Consider the following 20,702-nt stretch of genomic DNA (forward strand, 5'->3'; position numbering starts at 1 on the left):
TCCCCTAGGTGTTTAGTTTTAAAAAATGCACAGGTTTAGTAGGTTTCCCTAGGTGCTGGCTGAGCTAGAGGCCAAAACCTACAGCTAGGCACTTTGCAAAAAACACGTCAGTTTTCAATGTAAAAATGTGTTGTGTCCATGTTGTGTTTCCTGTCGCAAGCATTAGTCCTACCCATGCAAGTGAGGTACCATTTTTATCGGGAGACTTGGGGAAACACAGAATAGCAATACAAGTGTTATTGCCCCTTGACTTTCTCTACATTTGTTCCTTCCAAATGTAAGACTGTGTAAAAACGGCCTCTATTTGAGAAATGTCCTGTAATTCACATGCTAGTATGGGCACCCCGGAATTCAGAAATGTGCAGATAACCACTGCTTCTCAACACCTTATCTTGTGCCCATTTTGGAAATACAAAGGTTTTCTTTATACCTATGAATTGCTGTATACCCGGTATAGAATGAAAACCCATTGCAAGGTGCAGCTCATTTATTGGCTCTGGGTACATATATGAACCTATAAACCCTATATATCTCCGCAACCAGAAGAGTCCAGCAGACGTAACGGTATATTGCTTTAAAAAATCTGACATTGCAGGAAAAAGTTAGAACGTTGAGAATAATTGCAGTTTTTTTCACCTCAATTTCAATATTTATTTATTTCAGCTGTTATTTTCTGTAGGAAAACCTTGTAGGATCGACACAAATTGCTCCTTGCTAAATTCAGAATTTTGTCTACTTTTCAGAAATGTTTAGCTTTCTGGGATCCAGCATTGGTTTCACACCCATTTCTGTCACTAACTGGAAGGAGGCTGAAAGCACAAACAATAGTAAAAATGGGATATGTACCAGTAAAATGCCAACATTGTGTTGATAAATTGGGTTTTCTGATTCAAGTCTTCCTGCTCATGGAAGATGGGAAGCTGGTGATTTTAGCACCACAAACCCTTTGTTTATGCCATTTTCAGGGGAAAAAACATAAGCCTTCTTCTGCAGTACTTTTTTCCCATTTCCCAAAAAACATTTAGCTGTATTTCTTGGTCTCATTCAGGAGAACCCACTAACTCTGGGTACCTCTAGAATCCCTAGAATGTTGGGAAAAAAAGGACACCAATTTGGCATGGGTAGCTTATGTGGACAAAACGTTATGAGGACCTAAGCGCAAACTGCTCCAAATAGCCAAAAAAAGGCCTGGCACCTGAGGGGGAAAAGGCCTTGCAGTGAAGGGGTTAAATTGCCATGTGAAAATTGCAGTATAAAACTGCACACCCATGCTGCTGTGGCAGGCCTGTAGACATGTTTTACATTGTTACTTTAATGGGTAGCACAATTAGTGCTGCAGCCCACTAATAGCATTTAATTTGCGGGCCCTGGGTAAAGGTAGTACTATATACTTGGGACGTACAGGCAAATTAAATGGATCAGTTAGGGGTAAATCAGTTTACAGTGGAGTGCAGAGGCACTTTACCACTGGTTAGTAGGAGTAAAGTGTGCAGAGCGCTATGGCCAGCTAAAACCAGTTTTGCAAAAGAAGACAGAAGTCCTACATCTGTTGTGCAATGTCAGTAGGTTTAGTGTGAGCAGGAGCATGACGTTCAATGGAAGACTGCTGTTTTTTCATCTGTTTGGCTTGGCCTGTTGATCATCGTGATGCTTTAGTATCAAATTTGTTGTTGCCCATAATTACTTTTTAGCAAGGTATCTCTACAGAGGATCGAAGTTAGCCCCGAGAGTTGCAGTGCCGTGGCCTGTATTTATACACTAATTATCACTATATTTTTTTATTGTTTTTTTCAGATAATCAAGCAAGAGCTTAAAGTAAAGAGAGTTCTGTGGGTTCAAAGGCTGAAGATTTTGGAACAACACAAGGGTTCCCTCGACACTGAGTTTGCAAAAATGGCAGGAAATGTAAGGAGGCTGAGGACTGAGCATGTACATCTGAAGAAAGCACTTTCTTCCAGGTACCTTTTCTACAGAGGGATCATCAGTTGCTATGGTCATAAGACAAACACAGTGATGACCTTTGAATATCACTCTTTTGATTTCAAAATGACTACCAACAGTGGTGTAATAGTTTCACTTTGTATGTGCTAAATTCTAACAAAAATCACAATAAATACAAGGACTTAAGGGGAGCATAAGAGGAACACATCATCCTTACAGTATCTATTCAATGTTATAAACCATCTTGAATAGCTAAAATGTGGATTGTGAGCGTGAAGGGAAAATACAATTGCACACATTCTATGTATTTTGTTCGTGTTTTTTTTTATAGAGCCAGCAAGCCTTGCTGCAGGGACATCCAATGTTTTATTTATAATAGATATGTGATACATACATACAGATCATAAACAGTAAAGAGACATTTATATAAATTGTCAACTAAGTTGCAAGTACTGGCTATTCAAATCACTGTTGAATGGTATCTTTGACATAAGATGCAATTGTAAATTAATCTGTTTATTTTCTCTGCCCGTTGAAGTTGGTCTACCCTTTAGATGTGTTTATTTCCACTTCATTAAAAGCATGATACATTAACTTCTATAGAAATTAAACTAATATTATGGTCTTCCACGTATTACCAACTGTTCTTGAGGGCTGCTTCTTGTGAAAAATGAGATTGTTACATTTTGCTACATATTAATCCTATGATCTGCCTATGATGCCCCTGGAGTTACATACAAAGTTGAACGTTGAAACAGTTAAACTATTCCTATTACCTGCATTTATAGCTTGTGGTGTTACTAAAGTAGAACCTTCAGGCTCTTTTGTTCCATTTGTATAACTTTTTTGTATTTATGATTATTACTGCTTTAATGAAGTGCTGTGTTGACATCCCCACCCCATGAATACTAATATCTAGCTCACTAGGAGCCTTCTGAACAGCCTCCTAGGGTCTGTCACAGAAAATGTATGGTGCAACATATGGCAATAGGCGTGTCCTGTGCCACAAGTACATACGACTCAGGCTCTGTTACCAATACACATATATCCTATTCATATGCACACGTGTCCATACATCCCCAAATACCATGCTCTATGGACATTAGCCTTAAAGTCAAGGAAGCTGGGTGTAGGGGTGTCTGGTAACAGTGTGAATTGTTTATCCTTCAGTAGCTCACAATGATTTTCACTGATCAGAAGTAGCTCTTGCTACAGAAAAGGTTGGCGACCCATGTTTTTCACCAATGGCTTCTGTGAACATGCATTGCCTGTATGCGAAAGCTTGGAAACAAGTGGGGACATAGACCTCAAGCAGAGAACAACTGAAGCCAGGAACAGAATGGCTCATTAACTAAGAATCCAGGCAGTAGAAAGATGGAATCAAGACTAAGGAAGCTGAGATTCGAACTGGTTCCAGTCCTGACTGTTACAACCCTGCTTCCATGAAATCTGGCAGCAACAGGCGAAAGTGCCTTCCAGTGAAATGAAAATGATGACTGATATTGTAGATGAAAGTGATAAATGCTTCCAAATGGCCAAACTGCTTAGTTACCACATTTAGAGAAAATAGAAGTTTAAATGGGCTCACCCCAGACAAAAAAGTTAGTTGTGCCTCCTGCAGAACTGGTTCTGAAGTACTGAGCAGGTGAAACCCAAGCCAGTGTTCTTCTTTTGAGGTGATTTTACTGTACAATGGTAACGTTTCCTTGTGGACCAAATCCAGACGCACAAAGGGATACACATGCCATAAGGACGAATTCATGTGGTGCTGATTATGATGGTCTTTAACTGACAAACACTTTTACATGGTAATACTTTCCACTTACTGTGGTAGGCTTGGAATGTGGAAAGCCTCTTCTGCCTTATACTGACACTGGGTGAGAATAGAACCCAATCTAAAGTGGCCGATTAAGACAGATTCAAGGGTTGTGATTTTTGGCCATGATTTTTGGCCTGATTGCACGGATTCATTGACAGTGCTTTAGACATTCTGATGCCATTGGCACTAGGCTCCTGACAGGGCCTGCATTGTTGAGTTACCAATGCTTTTGCTTCCTTCCTACTGTTTCCAAATCCTTGCATTATTCACATTGACCTGTGACTTCAGATGAGTGGTATATTCTCTGTGTAAAGGAGCCTGTGCTTCTCCATCCCAGAAATTATCCTCTATGGAAGGCAAGGAGCTAGTGACTCTGCATGTCTATTCTGTTCAGTGTTTGTCACAGAACAGACAAAATCTGCCCTGCATAGCTCCTTTGTGTGGGCATTTTTATCAAAGTCTTTAGAAAGTCACACGAAATTGTGTAATTTTTATCTGCATAGAATCTGACGTATTTAAATCAAGTTAAAAAGCAACAATTGCTAAGCAGGTCTACTGTGGGATGCCCCTGAGCAGGAGAATTAGGGTGGTTCTCAATAGACGGTGCCTGTCCCTCAGGTGGCCAGATTTGTACACAAAGGCAAGTTCCTTATCAGAAAATCGAGAAACCACAATAATAATCCGAACAAAGGAACTCTAAAGGAGTTGGAGGTGTTAACTGGCTACAGTGGATATTAAGTACAAGTGAGAAAAAGAAAATGGTCTACCCTGTTCCTCCTCCATCAGCAAACTTTCACTAATTTTCACGAACGTCACTCACACACTAATTCACCCACATACATATACAAACTCTTAGGATCACTTGATGGACTGGTTTCTGTCTTTCCTGTTAAAAATGTTCATTGCCCACTGACCACATTGTCTTAGTCTCGTGTTGTATTTCAGTCTTATTTAGTCAGACAGCACCAGTAAAACCTAACATAGTGAATGCCTGCTTTGGGAGGCTATTCCAAAGCAGATTCTTATTGACTTGTGAGTTTTTGTGCAGTTAAAAACACTGTAAGCCTTAAATATGCATGAGTTAGTTTTGGAAGGTCAAATAATCATATTTGTGAGAAATTGGGTTATTGATTGACTGGGGTGTGAGCCCTGATCAAGCAGCAGTCACAATCCCTTGCAAGGTGAACCACAAAAAGTCACTAATTCAACCTGTGCTTAACCCTGGGTAGCTTTGCACAAAAAGCAGTCCTGCTAAACTTAGAGGCAGTGTGTTAAGTATTTAAGCAGTACACAAACAGCAACATAGTGAAAACACAACACAATAAAAATTCCAAACCAATTTAGACAAATAGAGACAATATTAATAAATCGTTTGACACCATAGCCGTCAAAATCCAATTAATAAAACTGGAGTTCTGATTTTTTTTAGTTTAAGGTTCAAAATAGCAAGTCCTCAGTTTTAGAAAATGGCCATCTGGCCACCTTGCACCACAACCAAGGGTCCAGGAGTGGATGGAGAACTCTTGGGGGTGCAAGCCTCACTCAGGGTGGGTTCCGGTGTCGGTTCAAGATGGAAAGAGCCCGTTAAGTCCCAGTGGCTCTGAACAGGAGGCCAGCTAAGCTAGCCCTTGGAGTCACTTCTGAAGTCCTGGACACAGATGAAGATGCAGGGCTGGTCCCTGAAGGTTCAAGGCAGGTTCCAGTCAGGAAAGCAGTCCCTTCACATACAACAGCAGTCTGGTAGAGTGCACAGCAGGTCACAGCAGCAAACAGTCCTCTGAGAGCCCTTCCACGGGTCCAGTAGTGAACTGAAGAGTGGGTCTGAGAATCCTATTCTTATACCCTGGTGCCCTGCTCCTAGAAATTGGGAGAAGTTTCAAGAAGGGTTATCTGAAGTTCCTAGCTGGCTGCACTAACAATGAAGGGTCATGAAGCCTATTGTGTGGCAGCAGAGCTCAGCCCATTCAGATGTGAGTGGGACTGTGCTTGGCTCTGCACCTCTACCCCCCCCCTTCCTGCCAGTGGAAATTCCACTATTGTATGACTGTCTGAGGTGAATCCACAAAGTTCCAACTGTCAGTTACACCCAGTCTTGTGCCCTAAGGCAGGCTGCAGGCACAGAAGGAAAGTGACATTTCTAGAAGTGACATTTTCAAAATTGTAATGACAACTCTGACTATACTATTAAAGAGGGTTTATCATTACAAGTTCATAGATACGAGCCATGACATATCTACCACTCCTGGTTTAGAAATTACAACTTGTTAATTTTAATAAGGAATCTCCAATATTCTGTGGGAGGGGTAGGCCTCACAGTAGTGAAAAAAAGAATTTGGGAGTTTTTCACTACTAGGACATATAAAACTGAAAACTACATGTCCTACCTTTGAATTATACAGCACCCTGCCCCATGGGCTACCTAGGGCTTACCTTAGGGGTGGCTTATATGTATTAAAAGGGGAGTTTAAGGCTTGGCAATGAGTTTTAAGTGCCAAGTCAACCTAGCAGTGGCATACTGCCTTCAGGCAGCAGTGGCAGGTTTGGGTCATGTTTTAAAGTGCTACTTAAGATGGTGGGACAACAACAGCTGTGGGTCCACTGGTAGCATTTAATTTCCAGCCCTGGGTATATGGTATACCACTCTACAAGGGACGAGTCTTGGTTGTTTCTTAATATGTTTAACATTGAATTCTAATGTGGCTGGCATTGATTGTGATAGACTTACTAAAAAAACTTTGGTAATATATTTAAAGAAAAAGTAGATGATATAAAGATTAGCACTGATATATGCCTCACATGGCATTTTTGCATTGGTTTGTGTTAGAAATGGAGTCTCCAGTTGGCAGTGGTTTGCACCCTTTCCAAGTAGGGACCCTCACCTTAGTCAGGGTAAGGGAGTCACACAGCTTAGAAAACCTCTACTCAAAGTATGTGTGTGTGTGTGTGTGTGTGTGTGTGTGTATATGTATGTATATATATATATATATGTGTGTGTGTGTATATATATATATATATATATATATATATATATATATATACACACTTTATGGATATCACATTTTAGCATTGAAAATAAGATAAACTATGAAATACCAGAACGGAGAGTGCCGCTGTCTTTCGTGGACATCTATGAGGCGATAGATGTACGTCATGTTAAAGGACTTCACAGAGCCCGCCTTGACTTTGTATTGATATATACACCACCTCTTTCTGATTAAATCTCAGTAAAGCACTTAGAATAAAATAGATCCAACTGGGGCTATCACAACATCTTGACAGTTGTTCCCAACAGTGCAATGGCACACAGCAAGGATCATGGCTCCTGTGCAGGCAGTGACGCAGCGTCTGATGGCAGCGCCAGTTCCGAAGTCTCTCTGGAGTCAATGTACTGGGTTTCTTCTTGGTTGCTCCAGAACTCACTCCCAAGGGCCCAGGAATTGGATTTGGCACCACTTGGTGAGTCTGGACCCTCAGCAAGTGAGCCCAGGTGCTGGCAGATGAAGTCTTTGATGTCCGTGAGCCTTCTAACAGGAGGCAAGCTCAGGCTTAGCCCTTGGAGAGCCTTTGGCAGCAGGATGTAGAAAACAAAGTCCAGTCATTTCACCCCCAGTGTAGAAGCAGCAGGCCAGCACAGCAAAGCAACAGGCAGAGTGGCAGTCCCTCCTACAGCATTTAGCCCTTCTTCCTGGCAGAATGTCCTCAGTCCAGAAGGATTTTAACTTTGTGGGGGTCACAGATCCAGTACTTATACCCATTTCTACCTTTGAGGTAGGCAAACTTCAAAGAAAAGTCTTTGTGGTGCAAACGACCATGCATTTCCTGCCTTGGCCCCAGACACACTTCATGGGGTTGGAGACTGCTTTGTGTGAGGACCTTTTCAGGTGCAAGTATCAGCTCATCACACCACTCTAGCTCAGAAAGGACCCATCTACCTGGTGATGGTCCATTGGATATGCAGGGCACACCCCAGCTCCCTTTGTGATGGTCTAGAGTGAATACACAAACAGCCCAACAGTCATCCTGACCCAGACATATATTCAGCAGATAGGTAGTGGCACAGAACGGTTAATCAAGAAAATGCCCATTATCTAAAGGTGGCATTTTCAAAGTTACAATTCAAAAACCAACTTCATCAAAAGATGCTTTTTCAAATTGTGAGTTCAGAGACCCCAAACTCCATATCTTTTTCTGCTCCCAATGGGAAATTATGCTTAAAAGATATTTCAAGGCAATATTCATGTTACCCTATGGGAGAGATAGGCCTTGCAATAGTGAGAACCGAATTTTGTAGTATTTCACGATCAGGCCATGTAAAATACACCAGTACATGTCCTACCTCTTAAATACACTGCAACCTGCCCAGGGTGACATACATGTAGTAAAAGCTAAGGTTTGGGCCTTGCAAGTGGGTGCACCTCCCAGGTCGAAATGGCAGTTTAAAACAACACACACAGACACAGGAGTAGCAGGTCTGAGACTTGTTTACAGGGCTACTCAGGTTGGTGGCACAATCATTGCTGTGGGCCCACTAGTAGCATTTGACTTACAGGCCCTGAGCACAGAGTGCACTATACTAGGGACTTACCAGTAAAGCAAATATGCCAATAATGGGTAAACCAATCACCAATACCATTTAGACGAAGAGCACCTGCACTTTAGCACTGGTCATCAGTGGTAAAGTGCCCAGAGTCCTAAAGCTAGCAAAAACGAAATTCAGCACAGGATCAAAAACAGGAGGTCAGAAGCAAAACCTTTGGGGATAACCCTGCAAAAAGGGCCATTTCCAACTGTTTTTCTTTTTTGCAAAGAATTCTGTGCACTTTTCTGAACACTGCATCTCTTGTTGAAATAGAATCCACAAAATAATAGATCCTTTCTTAGCAAAAGTCTGGAGTGGGTTTAAAATGATTGCATTATTTTGTGGGAAATTTCAAATGCCTCATGTTTTGGAAGTCAATTTATTGACTCTTCACTATTTTGTACTACTATCATCTGATTTTTTTCAACTGGGGTAACACTTATATACCTTTCTTATTTTTTGAAAGCCTACAGTGCACTAAATTATCACTAATCATCGTCCCCACCAGTTTCGTGCAAAATGCAATCTTGGGTCATTGTTTTGTCCAGGTTCCAATGAAATTTAATGATCTCATATATTTCCTGTGTCTTCCGTACTGTGCTTACAACAACAAAATATTTTACTAACTGTTTTAAACACGATGCACTGTCTGCAGACTCGAGCAGCGGCAGCTCCGTGCTTTTGGTTCGAGTCACGTGAGGCACGTTGCTCTCCGTGTGGTTTTTTGCTGCCTGGCAGTGTCATGTCCGTTACTGGGGAACTGGCTGTGGGTGTTTCCGTAGGGCACCCGAACGCTGCTTATATTCAGATGCATTTACACATGGTTTACGCACTTCACACTTGCTTGCTCTAGGGTGCATGACCTGGAGTCGCAGAAACAGCTTCGTGAAGAAGACGTGGAAAAGGCCGCCAAACTTGGGCAACAACTCCAAGAAGCTGTCAGCCAGCTGGAGGACGCCAGGAAGCTGGTATGTTCATCTATTCATGTTGCGCCATGAAAAATGTATACAGTTACCCAGTGACAGGGAATAAAACTTGGACTGGGCGAAGGTTGTCCTGAGTGACCGCTTATTAAAGTTGGATTTCCTAGGGTTTTTGCCCCGGTGAATATTCTGCGGCAGAGGTGTAAATTTGTATCCTATGTTCGAGTGTTGGCATCTAAAGCCCAAGCGTGAAATAGCAGAAGTTGATTCGCATTTCTCCTTTTCTAAGAAAGAGCGTGCGTGCGTGTGTGGTGGTTTCTGTCAAGGGCAGGTCACGTTCTTTTTTGGTGTGTGGGCGAGGGTGAGCTCCGGTGACACGACGCTGTACATGTGTGGATGTGTTTTAGGTCTTCGACGGTGAGACTGCTCTTCGCTCTGCCCGTAGTGATGTAGAATCTGTGCAAAGGAAGTTGGAGGAAGCCCTTCTGTCGCAACGAGCCCTCCAGGCTATAAATAGCACTTTATCTTGCACTTGTCGCACGCTGGAGGAAAAGACAAAAGAAAAACAAGGTGAGTTGTGTCTCCCAGTCCAATGCGTTATACGTCATGGTAGATACGACAGTAAATTAACCTGTCCAGGGTTAAAATCATCGTGAGGGGGAACGTTCACCACACAACTGACATTATTAATGACTTTCAGTCTCTTTTTTTTCTCATCATGTTTTTAAGCAAATCTTTATTTTCATTTTTTTTAACTAAAGTAACCAACAAGAATAAAAACAAAGCCGAGGCATACCTTGTGACAAGTAATAGATAGCACAGAGTGAAAATCATGGGTTAAACAAAAGACGACTTCTTTCAGGCCCATGTACTTCCATTTTCTTCTGCCCCCTTATAGCTCTGTCGTAGGCCTAGTCAACGGCTTCTGGTGTTAGGATCCTAGTTTTCTTCTCTGCAAAGATTGCTTGTCCTACCTTGTCTGAATCCGTAATAAGTCTCACAACATCTCACAGTGGCCTTGTATCAGGAGGATCTCATAGTTTCAGGAGCATCTATTGCCAGTCTGCCAAATCTTTTGTCAAGTTATCACCTATGTGTCCTGGTCAGTTTCATCATCGGCTCCTCTATTACTGGCCATTGCTGTTTGTCTCTTAGCTAAAAATGTTTTATTTTTTGTTGCAGTCTTTGTGATTGGAGCCATCTATAACAAATTATAGTTCAGCTAGAAGTTCAGCATCGCAAATTTATATCTTAGTTTCTATTTCTTCTGTTTGTGCATACTATCTAATGTGCATTGTGGACTCTCCAATACTGGAAGCCCACCTCTGGATAAGTGCAGCTGAGCTTCTCACAAATCCTGCACTGTTGGAACCAGAACTAGGTCATATAAATAAATCTAATCTCTTCAGGATATAATGAGGAGTGTTCAAGATCTATCTTGTGCAATATACTGGGGGTCAAATAGATTCTGTGCATTCCATCCATCACCTTGTTGTTTTTGCATTTGCTGCCTTAAGTGCACCGGGTACACCCAGACATGAGACCCTGGCTTACTGGACCACTGGATTCAAGCTAGCCTAGCTGATGAGGGGTGATACTCCGAAACCAGTCCCAGGATGCTTGTTTCCGGTCCAAGGAGGACCTGGCCTGGCAGTTCTGGGTGGGCTGTTCCAATAGTGGAAGCAGGCTCAAGACTAATTTGCATATGACTGGGTCCAAACAGGGGTGGCATGGTGGGCGAAAAACGATGGACCGGGATGTGGCCCCAGCAATTGCCAGTGGCAAGATTAATTCAAGCATTCCATCCATGACCTTGTCGTTTTTGCATGTGCCGCCCTAAGTGCACCAGATATGCCCAGTCATGGGCCCTAGGCTCACTGTGCCACTGGATTTGAGATCTCCTGGCTGATATCGAGTGATACCCCAAAACCGGTCCCCTGGTGCTTATTACCAGTCCAGGGAGGGCCTGGCCTGGCAGGTTGGGCTGGACTGCTCCCACGAGGAGCTGGATCAAAACTGATTTGCATATGGCTTGGTCCAAATTGGGGTGGCATGGTGGGCAAAAACGATGAATTGAGATGCAGCCCGAGCAATTGCTAGTGGCTGAAATTAATTCAAGAATTCCATCCATCACCTTGTTTTTGTCTGTGCTGATAAATACATTGAACCAGTTCGAGACTGGCGTTAGTCAATATCACTGTAATTTGCTCACACCCCTTCTCCCTCTACCAGTCTGTCAAATGAGCTGAAAATGGCATATTCCGTTTTCCTTTGAGGCCTGCCAGGTTTTTGATCTCATCTTCCCTCAGAGCTCTATAAGATCTGAACAATAACCCTCCAGGAATGTGATTTACTGTGCTGTAGCTGTTCTCCAGTCTGTCATTCTCATAAAGGTCCCCCATTGTTTTAAAGCACCCCCTCCCCTTCAACCTGGCAATCAAGCCTCATTTAAATCTTTTTCTAGGGCTATAGACACCACAGTTGAATGACCTTTGCCTTGGGGACTACCCTTATCACCATGTGCCTTCCTGGGTTATGGGTAGGCACTGGGCCTTCTAATTTCATTATTGGCAGGCATACCAGAGATGTTTGTCCTTGTGTTCTTGTCATAGCTGCTTTTCCCAGTTGGGATGTCTTTGCAACAAGGGCACTGTATGTTGTAGCTGCAATGCCATCTAGTGTAGCCGCATACTTGGTAGGCCTTGTTTACCTAGATGTTTCAGAATATTTAGTTGCACTTTGCTGCATGTGCTTGCTCATACTGGGGATGCCATTAGATGAATGGTATGTTTTCTCCGGGATACAGCCCATTGTTCCCTGCAAAACATACAGGCGTCAAGGCAAACCTTTTATCTTCCCAATTGATACTCGTTCTGTAACCAGGAATGACCGTAAACTCCGGAATGTTATTAATCTTCCAACCCCTCTTTGGCCCTACCCTGGTAATGTTAGTTGCTTTTCAGGTATATGGGTATCTGGATTATCTACTAAGGGGATCAGTTTAACAACAATGTATCCCTGGTTATGGATTTAATTGTTCAGTCTTTACCAAACCCCAAGTGAAACAGTCTCAATTTATCCCAATTTATTTGTAGTCCTGAGGCCGCTTACGGAGGAATGAGTTGTTCAATATCTTATAGGTATAGCAATGTGTTGTCAGCGTACATCAACAAAATATGTAGTGAGGTTTCAACATGGATTCCCCTGTTGGATAACATTCATTGGAGTTGGTTGAAAATGGCTGTACTGCAAGGGCAAGCAGAAGGCGTAATAAAGGTCCCGCTGCCTTTTTCTTCTCAACTTTCTAGCTAATTATAACAATTTTTCATGTTTTCACTCTTCTCTTGTGTTTGGTATTTTGTTTGGTTAACCCATCAAAGGAAATATGCCCCAGATCCAATTGTCTGCCAGACCACTTTAATACACTACCATCCTGTGGTTTCACAATACCCTCCTAAATCCAGTGTTGCTAGTGCATGGAGCTCTTCTGCTTCAAGTTGATATTGTAAATTCATCAGGCATCTCCGATTCATAATGGTGTTCCTTCGTGGGATAAATCTGCGTTCACTCCCATTTAGTAAATGCTATACCGCTAGTCAACTTTACGTAATGACCTTACTCAATATTTTCAGTGCCATGTCTGTCATATAGTTCAGTCTATATGATCTGTTCTTTTATGGAGCATTCAGATTTTGGTACCATCTATATGAAAGGTTTTTCATGATATGTGGCAAGGATGAACGGTTTCCACTCTATATGAACCTCCATGAGTTTATCCACCTTTATTCCAGCACAGCTTTGATACCTGGTCAGCAATCTCATTTCCTGGAGTTTTTCCTTTGTTAATATCTTTAATTGCATCTACAGTTTCCTCTCTGCTAACACTAACCCCAACACTGCCCATCCATTATTAGGTACATATTTACGACTGCAAGTATAAGTGTCACATCATGGGTTTCTTGTGAATATAGCTTACTTAGAACTCTTGAAACACATTGTTGATACCCCTTTGTGTGTGAATCAGACTACCATTTTGTTCCTGCAAAACAAATATTCGAGGTGGTATCTGTTCACATTGCACTAGCAATGGTAGTAGCTTGCCAGGTTTACTGAATTCCTCCTATGGTCTCTTTTGTATGTGGTAAACATATCCAGTGTGTCCATTGCCTCTCCTGTTTGTTTTTAACCGCAATGTTCTTGTGTTTTGTCTGGTATGGTAATGACCTCTCACTCTATCGTGCTATGAGCAACTTTGTAGAGTAATATTGTTTGCTCTAGTTGTAACCTAGTGCTGTAGCTCTTTATGACCATCCTCATTATTTCCCTCTCTGTTTCTCTGTGGGCAGTAGTAGTTCAGTTGTTTGCGATGTACCTTGTTATTGTTCCCTCTATGCTCTGTGAGAATGTGGTGCCATGTAATTACTCTGCTCTGTGACCATGTGCGCATGCACGTCCGGCGTACATCACTTTTAGCGGGGAGTGATCCGACTGCACTCTGATCATATATTCAGGAACCGCAAAGGTTTTCTCCTCCTCTTGACAACTTAGCGTACGATTCAGTGATTCTTAACTTGTGTTCCGCAAAACCAAATGAGGGGATCTGCAGCTGTTTAGGAGATTAGGAAATTTAATCAGATGAATAAAGTATATATGTACATAAAAAGCAAAATTGAAATGTTTCCATTGTGAAAGTCTGGCCAGAGTCCTTTTGGCCAAATTAGAAAGTTGGGTTTAGGAGAATTCCGTTCATTCCGAAGGTACAGTGTGGCTTCCACAAGGGGTTGGGCTCAACCAAGCAATGCTTGTATTTCTACCCAATACCCTCTGAACACACAGAGTATAAACAAGAGCCCTTGTATTGAGGTTTTATGGACCTGGGCAGTAGTTTTGACCATGTAAACTGGTCGAAACTTTGTTCCATAATCTCAGGCGTAAATGTCAAGGACTTGGTTTATTTTCTTAGAGCGTTTCATGTGGCTACTTCGGTTTCTATTCGCTTTGGTCCCTCCTGCATGTTCACTGATCCTTTAAGATTAGGAGGGGCGTTTTGACAAAGGCGTGCCTTAACCCCGCTTCTTTTCACCTTTTATGTTAACAATATTTGTTATATTAACAATTTGGAGGGGCTTTTGCGGTCTGAAGGCCAGGACATGCCTCTTATAGGTTTCTGGCTTATGTTAGTGCTTTTTTATGCCTGTAATGCTATTTTAATGGCTGTAATTGTGATCGGGCTTTGGAAGTGACTTGATTCTTTTGCTCGTTTTATGAATGACTTAGACCTAAAAATGATTTCCCCCAAATCGTTCACTGTGGTCGGTGGGCCTGATGCTTGCCTGTGGTGAGATGTAGGATGAGTATATGGATATGTACAGATTATAGCAGTATGTAAGCCATTGTGATTGCCTTCTTATGAGATGTGCTGACTGTTACACGTAGCTGTGCCATTAATATCTGTCGCTCTGAAATATTTGTTACATATTTAGAGGATATCTTTAAATACTACCCCTTAGCATTATGGCCTTCTATAAGCAAATGCCTCTTTTTGCATGGTTACCCCCACGTTTTTCGGACTGATGCTTCTGTTTTTTTTTTTAACTCAGAGCTCACTGAGGTGTGTTAACCAGACCTCCGTGCCAGTGTTTTAACCCTATAGAAATTGCATGTTGAATTGGATACACCCAACTGGCAAGGCCTGACTTATAAGTCCCCTATATATGGTAACCAGGGCTTGTAATACAGTGTGTCCATTCAGGGCTGCAGCACTGTATGTGCCACCCTTCATGTGACAGGGTACAAAGCGGCTTCCAGCCTGCCACTGCAGACTGGAAGAAAAGTGCTTTCACTGCCAGTTCATCTTTCTAACTTACACCAATGGCAAAGCCACCTTGTCCCTTAACATTATATGTAAGTCTCCCCTCCGGAAGGTCTAGAGAGTCTTATGGCAGGGAGCTATATTTTGTATTTTGTTAAATAAGACATATGTTTTTATGTCTTAATAGCAACATTTCCAAATTGTCGTTTTGTTATGGTTATAGTGGTAGCCCAATTAGGTAATACAGTTACTGGGTTGCATCCTAACCTGGCTAATTTTTGACAGGGACTGCCAAACTGGGTCATGTAAGGTATCAAATCAATTGTGGCAATAAATGCGACCTGATGCCCAGGTCGAAATTAATGTCACTATTAACGGTAGGCCACTTTTAGAAAGTTGCCACTCTGTGCTCTGCTTGTCCAGTAGCCTCACAAAGGCTTACACATACAGACAGTTTTCTGACTGCCTGGGGAGACGTGTCCATGACTCCAAAGCTCAGGGACAAAGGTAGTGTCCCAGTTGTGAGGTGTCACCTTCTCTGCAAGGATGGTCATTAGGGGTTAGCCCAGAGGTGTGCTTCGAAGAGGAAGCCTCCTTCGATGGGCCTCCTGGCCCAACACCCCTGAGCAGGATGCCTTTTGTTCCTGTAGACTGCGTGGAGAGAGTGCCTTCGAGAGGAAACTAGTCCCCAAAACATTTTTACTGTGGGCATGTTGCCCTCAGGTAACTACTCCTCTAGGGTGGGCTACTTTGCTCCTGACAACCGAAGAAGGGTTGTGCCATCTTGAAGGGGGCAAGAGTGTGGCATTCTGGGATAGCCAAATGGCACACATCACAACAGCTTTGTCACTAAGTAGGAGGGGACCCATTAGCCCGTTGGCTAGTGATGATGTGGTCACTTCATGGCATTTTCCTGGGATAAATATGGCACCTCTAGCATGTTGACCCACAGTACTCGCTGGACTTGGAAGGAGGATGAGAAGAAGACCACTTTGCACCCGTTGGATGTGCACAAAGACACTGCGAGGCAGGAGTGGCTGCATCTGCTGCACTTTGGGCTAGCAGAGTTTGGACTCTGCATGCCCGGCATGGGAAAAAGCTAATTCTTGGAACCAATCTGAAGCAGAGTCTCCGAGCGTCAGTTGGCACTGGGAACATTAAAGTTGGAAGAGCCTGAGTTGCATCGCTAGTAGCCACCACAGACATTTTGTTGCTACTAGAGTCTGAGCACCCCAAAAGACAACTCTGAGAATAGCCAAAAGGAACACCTGTGTTTGCTGGACCCGTGGATGTTAGTTGTGACCCGATTTGTCAACCAAGAGGGATGCCAATCTCTACCAAAGATTTGCACCGTGACTGCTGTGTTGCAAAAACGCACAATCTGCATCGTCAACCCATGAAACCAAGCAAAGGGGACTTCTTGGCACTCTGAGATCCATGGAAAGATGCCCCCACTCACCTCTGGAATATGTCCTATGAGGTTGGAGCTCAGAAAGCATGAAGATGGCTCCAGAGGGGGCAAAGGTGAAACCTGGCCGAAGGGACAGTAAAGTCAGAGGCTGCCATGTGACCCCGAAGGCAAAGCCACTGAAGAACAGACAGGTCATGACTCCGCATAGCCTGGGAAACCAGATCCCCTCAGTGTCTCTGCTCTCTGCTCCGGAAGGAACACTGTTAAAGTCTGTCCTGAAACATGCCCCTTTGAAGTCACTCCTACGCAGGCTGAAGCTGACATTTCACCCAGTTCAACAGGAAACCTTATTTTCAGACCTGATGCCAGCTCCGACTCCAGGATCTGCAGCAGTTGGAGTTTAGTAGGAGCATGAAGAAGCCAGTCGTCCAGATATGGATAGAGGTGGATCCTTGGAGATGAAGAGAAGCCATCAGACAAGCCACTGCCTTGGTTAAAACACGAGGGGCTGACTTAAGGCAGGCTATTGAACTGGTAATATGTTGTTCACATAGAACCTAAGATACTGACGGTGCTGTGGGTGGATTGGAATATTGAAATAGGCATCCTTCAGGTCCAGGGTGACCTTCGAAAGACACATGCAGACGAAAGGTGTAATCCTTTCAATTGGATGGACTGGATGAACTTGATCAGGCACTTAAGGTCCAACACCATCCGCACCCCTCCTCCCCCATCTGTGACCAGGACCAGAAAGATGACAGAGTAGAAGTACTCAGTGGAAACCCCGAACTCTGGACATCAGTGAGATGGGCAGGGTTGTGACCCTGAAGGTTGTCTTTCTCGTGACTATCACTTCGGCCAGGAGGATTGGAGAGTTAGATGCTCTCATGGCATGAGAACATTTTCGCTCTTTTTTTTAAGATGTGGTGCTTCATCTGGATCCTTGCTTTGTGTCTAAGTTTGCTTCTTCTTTCCACCAGAATCAGGAGGTAGTGTTGCCGGCTGTGTTGGAAGTTTCTCTGGCTTTTTTGGGAATTGAGGTGGCATCTTTTGGATGTAAAGAAGACTTTTCAGTTTTATTTGGACAGGACTAATTCCTTTCAAAAATCTGATTCGCTGTTTCTCTCTTTTGGATCCTCCTGTGATGGTGAGAATTGTTCCCTGATTTCCATTGGCAGATGGATCAAGCAGCCCATGTTTTTTGGCTTACTCTTTTTCAGGGGTATGCCCCCTAGGCGGTGTTCAGATGTGTTTCACTAGAAGTCTTTTCTCTTCTTGGGCTGAGGCGAAGGGTGTGTCCTCTGCTGACAGTTGCTGGGCAGCTACCTGTGCTGGTCTGAATACTTTTGTTTGCCATTTTGGCTTGAAGAATGTTATGCGTGGCCAGAGGTATTTTGGGCTTGATGTGTTGGATTCCACCTTGCCCGGACTTCTTCAGTTTGTACTGTTTTCTCTTAATTAAACCTTCGTTGTTTGCAGCATTTTGGTTTGATGGTGTCCTTTTTGTTTGAGCTTCTACTGTCTGAAGGTCTTGCTGGGACGCTTTGGTATACATTACTATTGAGTGGGACTGGAGGACGTAGAGGTAATGCCTGGATTACTTACCAGTAATCTTCATTACTCCTGGTCTGGGAGTCCCCGTCCCATTCATTTTGGCCCTCCTTGCCCCCTAGACTTTTGCTGAGCTGGACTTGGTCACCCAACTCGGCCGGATTTGACAAAATAACTTTTACAAACTTTTTCGAAGGTTTTCAGACTTTTTGTTGGCCAATGCTTGTTTGTAGTTGATATAAAAGTTATTTATTATTTCTAAATTGTGTATCAGTGGAACCCCCTGGTAGATTTTGATGATTAAGGTTTCTGAAAATGTATAAAAATCCACTCTATTTTTATAAATTGGTGTCCTGTTTCTTTTGTAGCTTGACTTTATTTTGTTGTTTGGTGTTGTAAATACTTTACACATTGTTCCTTTGCTAAGTCTTGCTACTCAAATCCACAACTAACCAGTATAAGGTTAAGTAAACATACCTGACTGGACGCAAGATGGTATTTGTGAGTGTATTTCACGGTAAGGCTTCCCAGCCATACCTTATAGTACACCCAAATCCTCACACTGTCTATTTAGGCCAAGCCTGAGTCAAACTTAGCCTTGCGCTGATTAAGTGACTGCTTGAGTTTAGATTCTAGCCACCGCGTTCCCTGATTATATTTCATTAAAACATGCTGTTATTCTCTGGGTAAATTAGAGTTATCTATGGACGAACCCAGAGGTTATTAATGCATCAGTTAAAAATACCTTGCGTCTTTATTTTTGAATGGTATGATAATATAAGAGTAACAAAATAATTTTGCAAACCATCAATGTGACCTTATTTTCTGCTTTCCACCATCTGTACTCTAGAACCACAACTTGCATATGTTAGTAATACCAGAGATTTTTGCAAACACGTTTTAGGTTAAAAAGCGTTCATTTTTTGTTATGTTTCTGAAGATTGGTTTTTGAAGAGAAGACTTATCACCTTGCCCATGTCCAGACTGCACTTTTTTCATGTTATACAGTACGGGGAAAACATTTTTATCCCTTTATTGCTCATTATAAGCATCTGACAATCTACATTTGCCCTTTTTTGTCTGCAAAAATTGCCACAGAATTTTTCTGTTCAATTTACTTCATTTTTCAGATTATTGGAATTGAGAGACCCATATTAGAACAAAGGGACTGTATGGGTTTTATCACTGTTATCGGTAATATGATCTTTAATGCGTTTTTAATATATGTCACTATGATTGGTGCTGGGATAATTGGGGGCTGTCATCCATGTTACGCAAGTCACCTAACCAGGTGAGTGGTCAGGGCGTGTGGTATGTAGCAAGATAGTGTGATTTGTTTGGAGCACACGGCCACAAATATGTTACTAAAGTATGGTGCCCTGTCGTTTACAGACAACACACTTTTCATGGAAATGGCCACTTAAATTTTCTATATAGTAAAACTATATAGCACACAAAAAACACTGTGTGAAAATCGGATTTCGGAGAATAATCATCGCTTGCCCATCACTAAAGTGTCTTGATTTATTTTGATGCTATTAAAAATGTTTGTTTCTATCTGACCTTAGAATAAAAAAAAAAAATATGCTTCATTTCTGTTTTAACTGCTGATATGTTTTGAAATATTTATACAGTCCATCTGACAGTATTTAAATGTTGTTTTAGAAATAAATGACAAAGTACAGCCTTTTATTTTCACATTCACCTTACTACAGGAAGATTGAAACATAGTTTACTTTGTATTCAGGGACTAAAAAGTTAAGCGCAATATCCACCTTAAAGGAATAAGCAGCAATTTGCCCAAAGATATTTGACCTCTGTCTTTGAATTCACAGCAAACTTGGCAAGGTAGACAAAATGTAAAGGCATCTTTATTGCTCAGTCACCTTCTGAACACCAACAGTTATTTGTGGGGCACCCCCAGCATCCCTACTTCCAGTGACTACGGTCACTATTTTGTTTGTCCTGAATGTTGCTCTTACACGAAAATGAATTACGTTAGATTTGTTTATTTTTAGTAGGTTCGATGTCGTATATATAACTTTCTAATTTATTTATTTTGTTTACATATCTTTCATGGCTTTGTAGCCGAATAAAGCTTCTTTTGACTTGAAGTTTGTATTCCTAGCTTGGTTTGTCAGAGCAATGTAAATACATCAAACAGAAAGTAGTATGGATAATTGGTTGCTGCAGATAAAATCTGGCTTATTGCTTTGTCTTAAAATATAAAAAACCTCAAACTTTCCTGCTAAAATCCCAGTTTTTCTATTTTTTTGGTCAAATAAAATATGCTTGTAATTTGTGAATTTGATATTTACATGTTTTGGTATTTTTTTGTTTTTTATGATGTTCAAATTCTAGAAAATGGTTAGCTGGGGAATCCTTGGCTTCCCGTATTGTCCTCGGAAGCCCAAAGGCTAAGAGCCACTTGTCTAATCTACTATTGGTGACTTAAATTGCTTAGTAGCAAGAGTATGTGTTTTAGTGGGATGTCCTATTCTGGAAATATCTAATTGTCCATGACCTCTTGCACGGTAGCCACCACTGCTCTTTTGAATTGCTCCCTTGAAGACTACCTATTTATCATATCCTGTACACAGTTAGGATCACCCACCCAAACCTGTGATGCTTTCAGGTTGACACTAGGAAAGAATCTCTGATAGTCT

The 20,702-nt window shown here is 42.2% G+C and overlaps 1 protein-coding gene across 2 annotated transcripts in view; it reads left to right on the top strand.

Moving 5' to 3' along the window:
- IRAG2 (inositol 1,4,5-triphosphate receptor associated 2) overlaps positions 1-20,702 on the top strand; it is an 871,311-nt gene that overhangs the window by 514,559 nt on the left and 336,050 nt on the right. For both annotated transcript variants that reach the window (XM_069228582.1, XM_069228581.1), the window contains exons 17-19: positions 1,795-1,958; positions 9,193-9,307; positions 9,670-9,832. In XM_069228582.1, coding sequence (XP_069084683.1) covers positions 1,795-1,958; positions 9,193-9,307; positions 9,670-9,832 — 442 coding nt within the window. The remainder of the gene's footprint in view (positions 1-1,794; positions 1,959-9,192; positions 9,308-9,669; positions 9,833-20,702) is intronic.

This window comes from Pleurodeles waltl, chromosome 4_1 (genome assembly GCF_031143425.1).
Source record: "Pleurodeles waltl isolate 20211129_DDA chromosome 4_1, aPleWal1.hap1.20221129, whole genome shotgun sequence".
Classification (NCBI taxonomy): Eukaryota; Metazoa; Chordata; class Amphibia; order Caudata; family Salamandridae; genus Pleurodeles; species Pleurodeles waltl.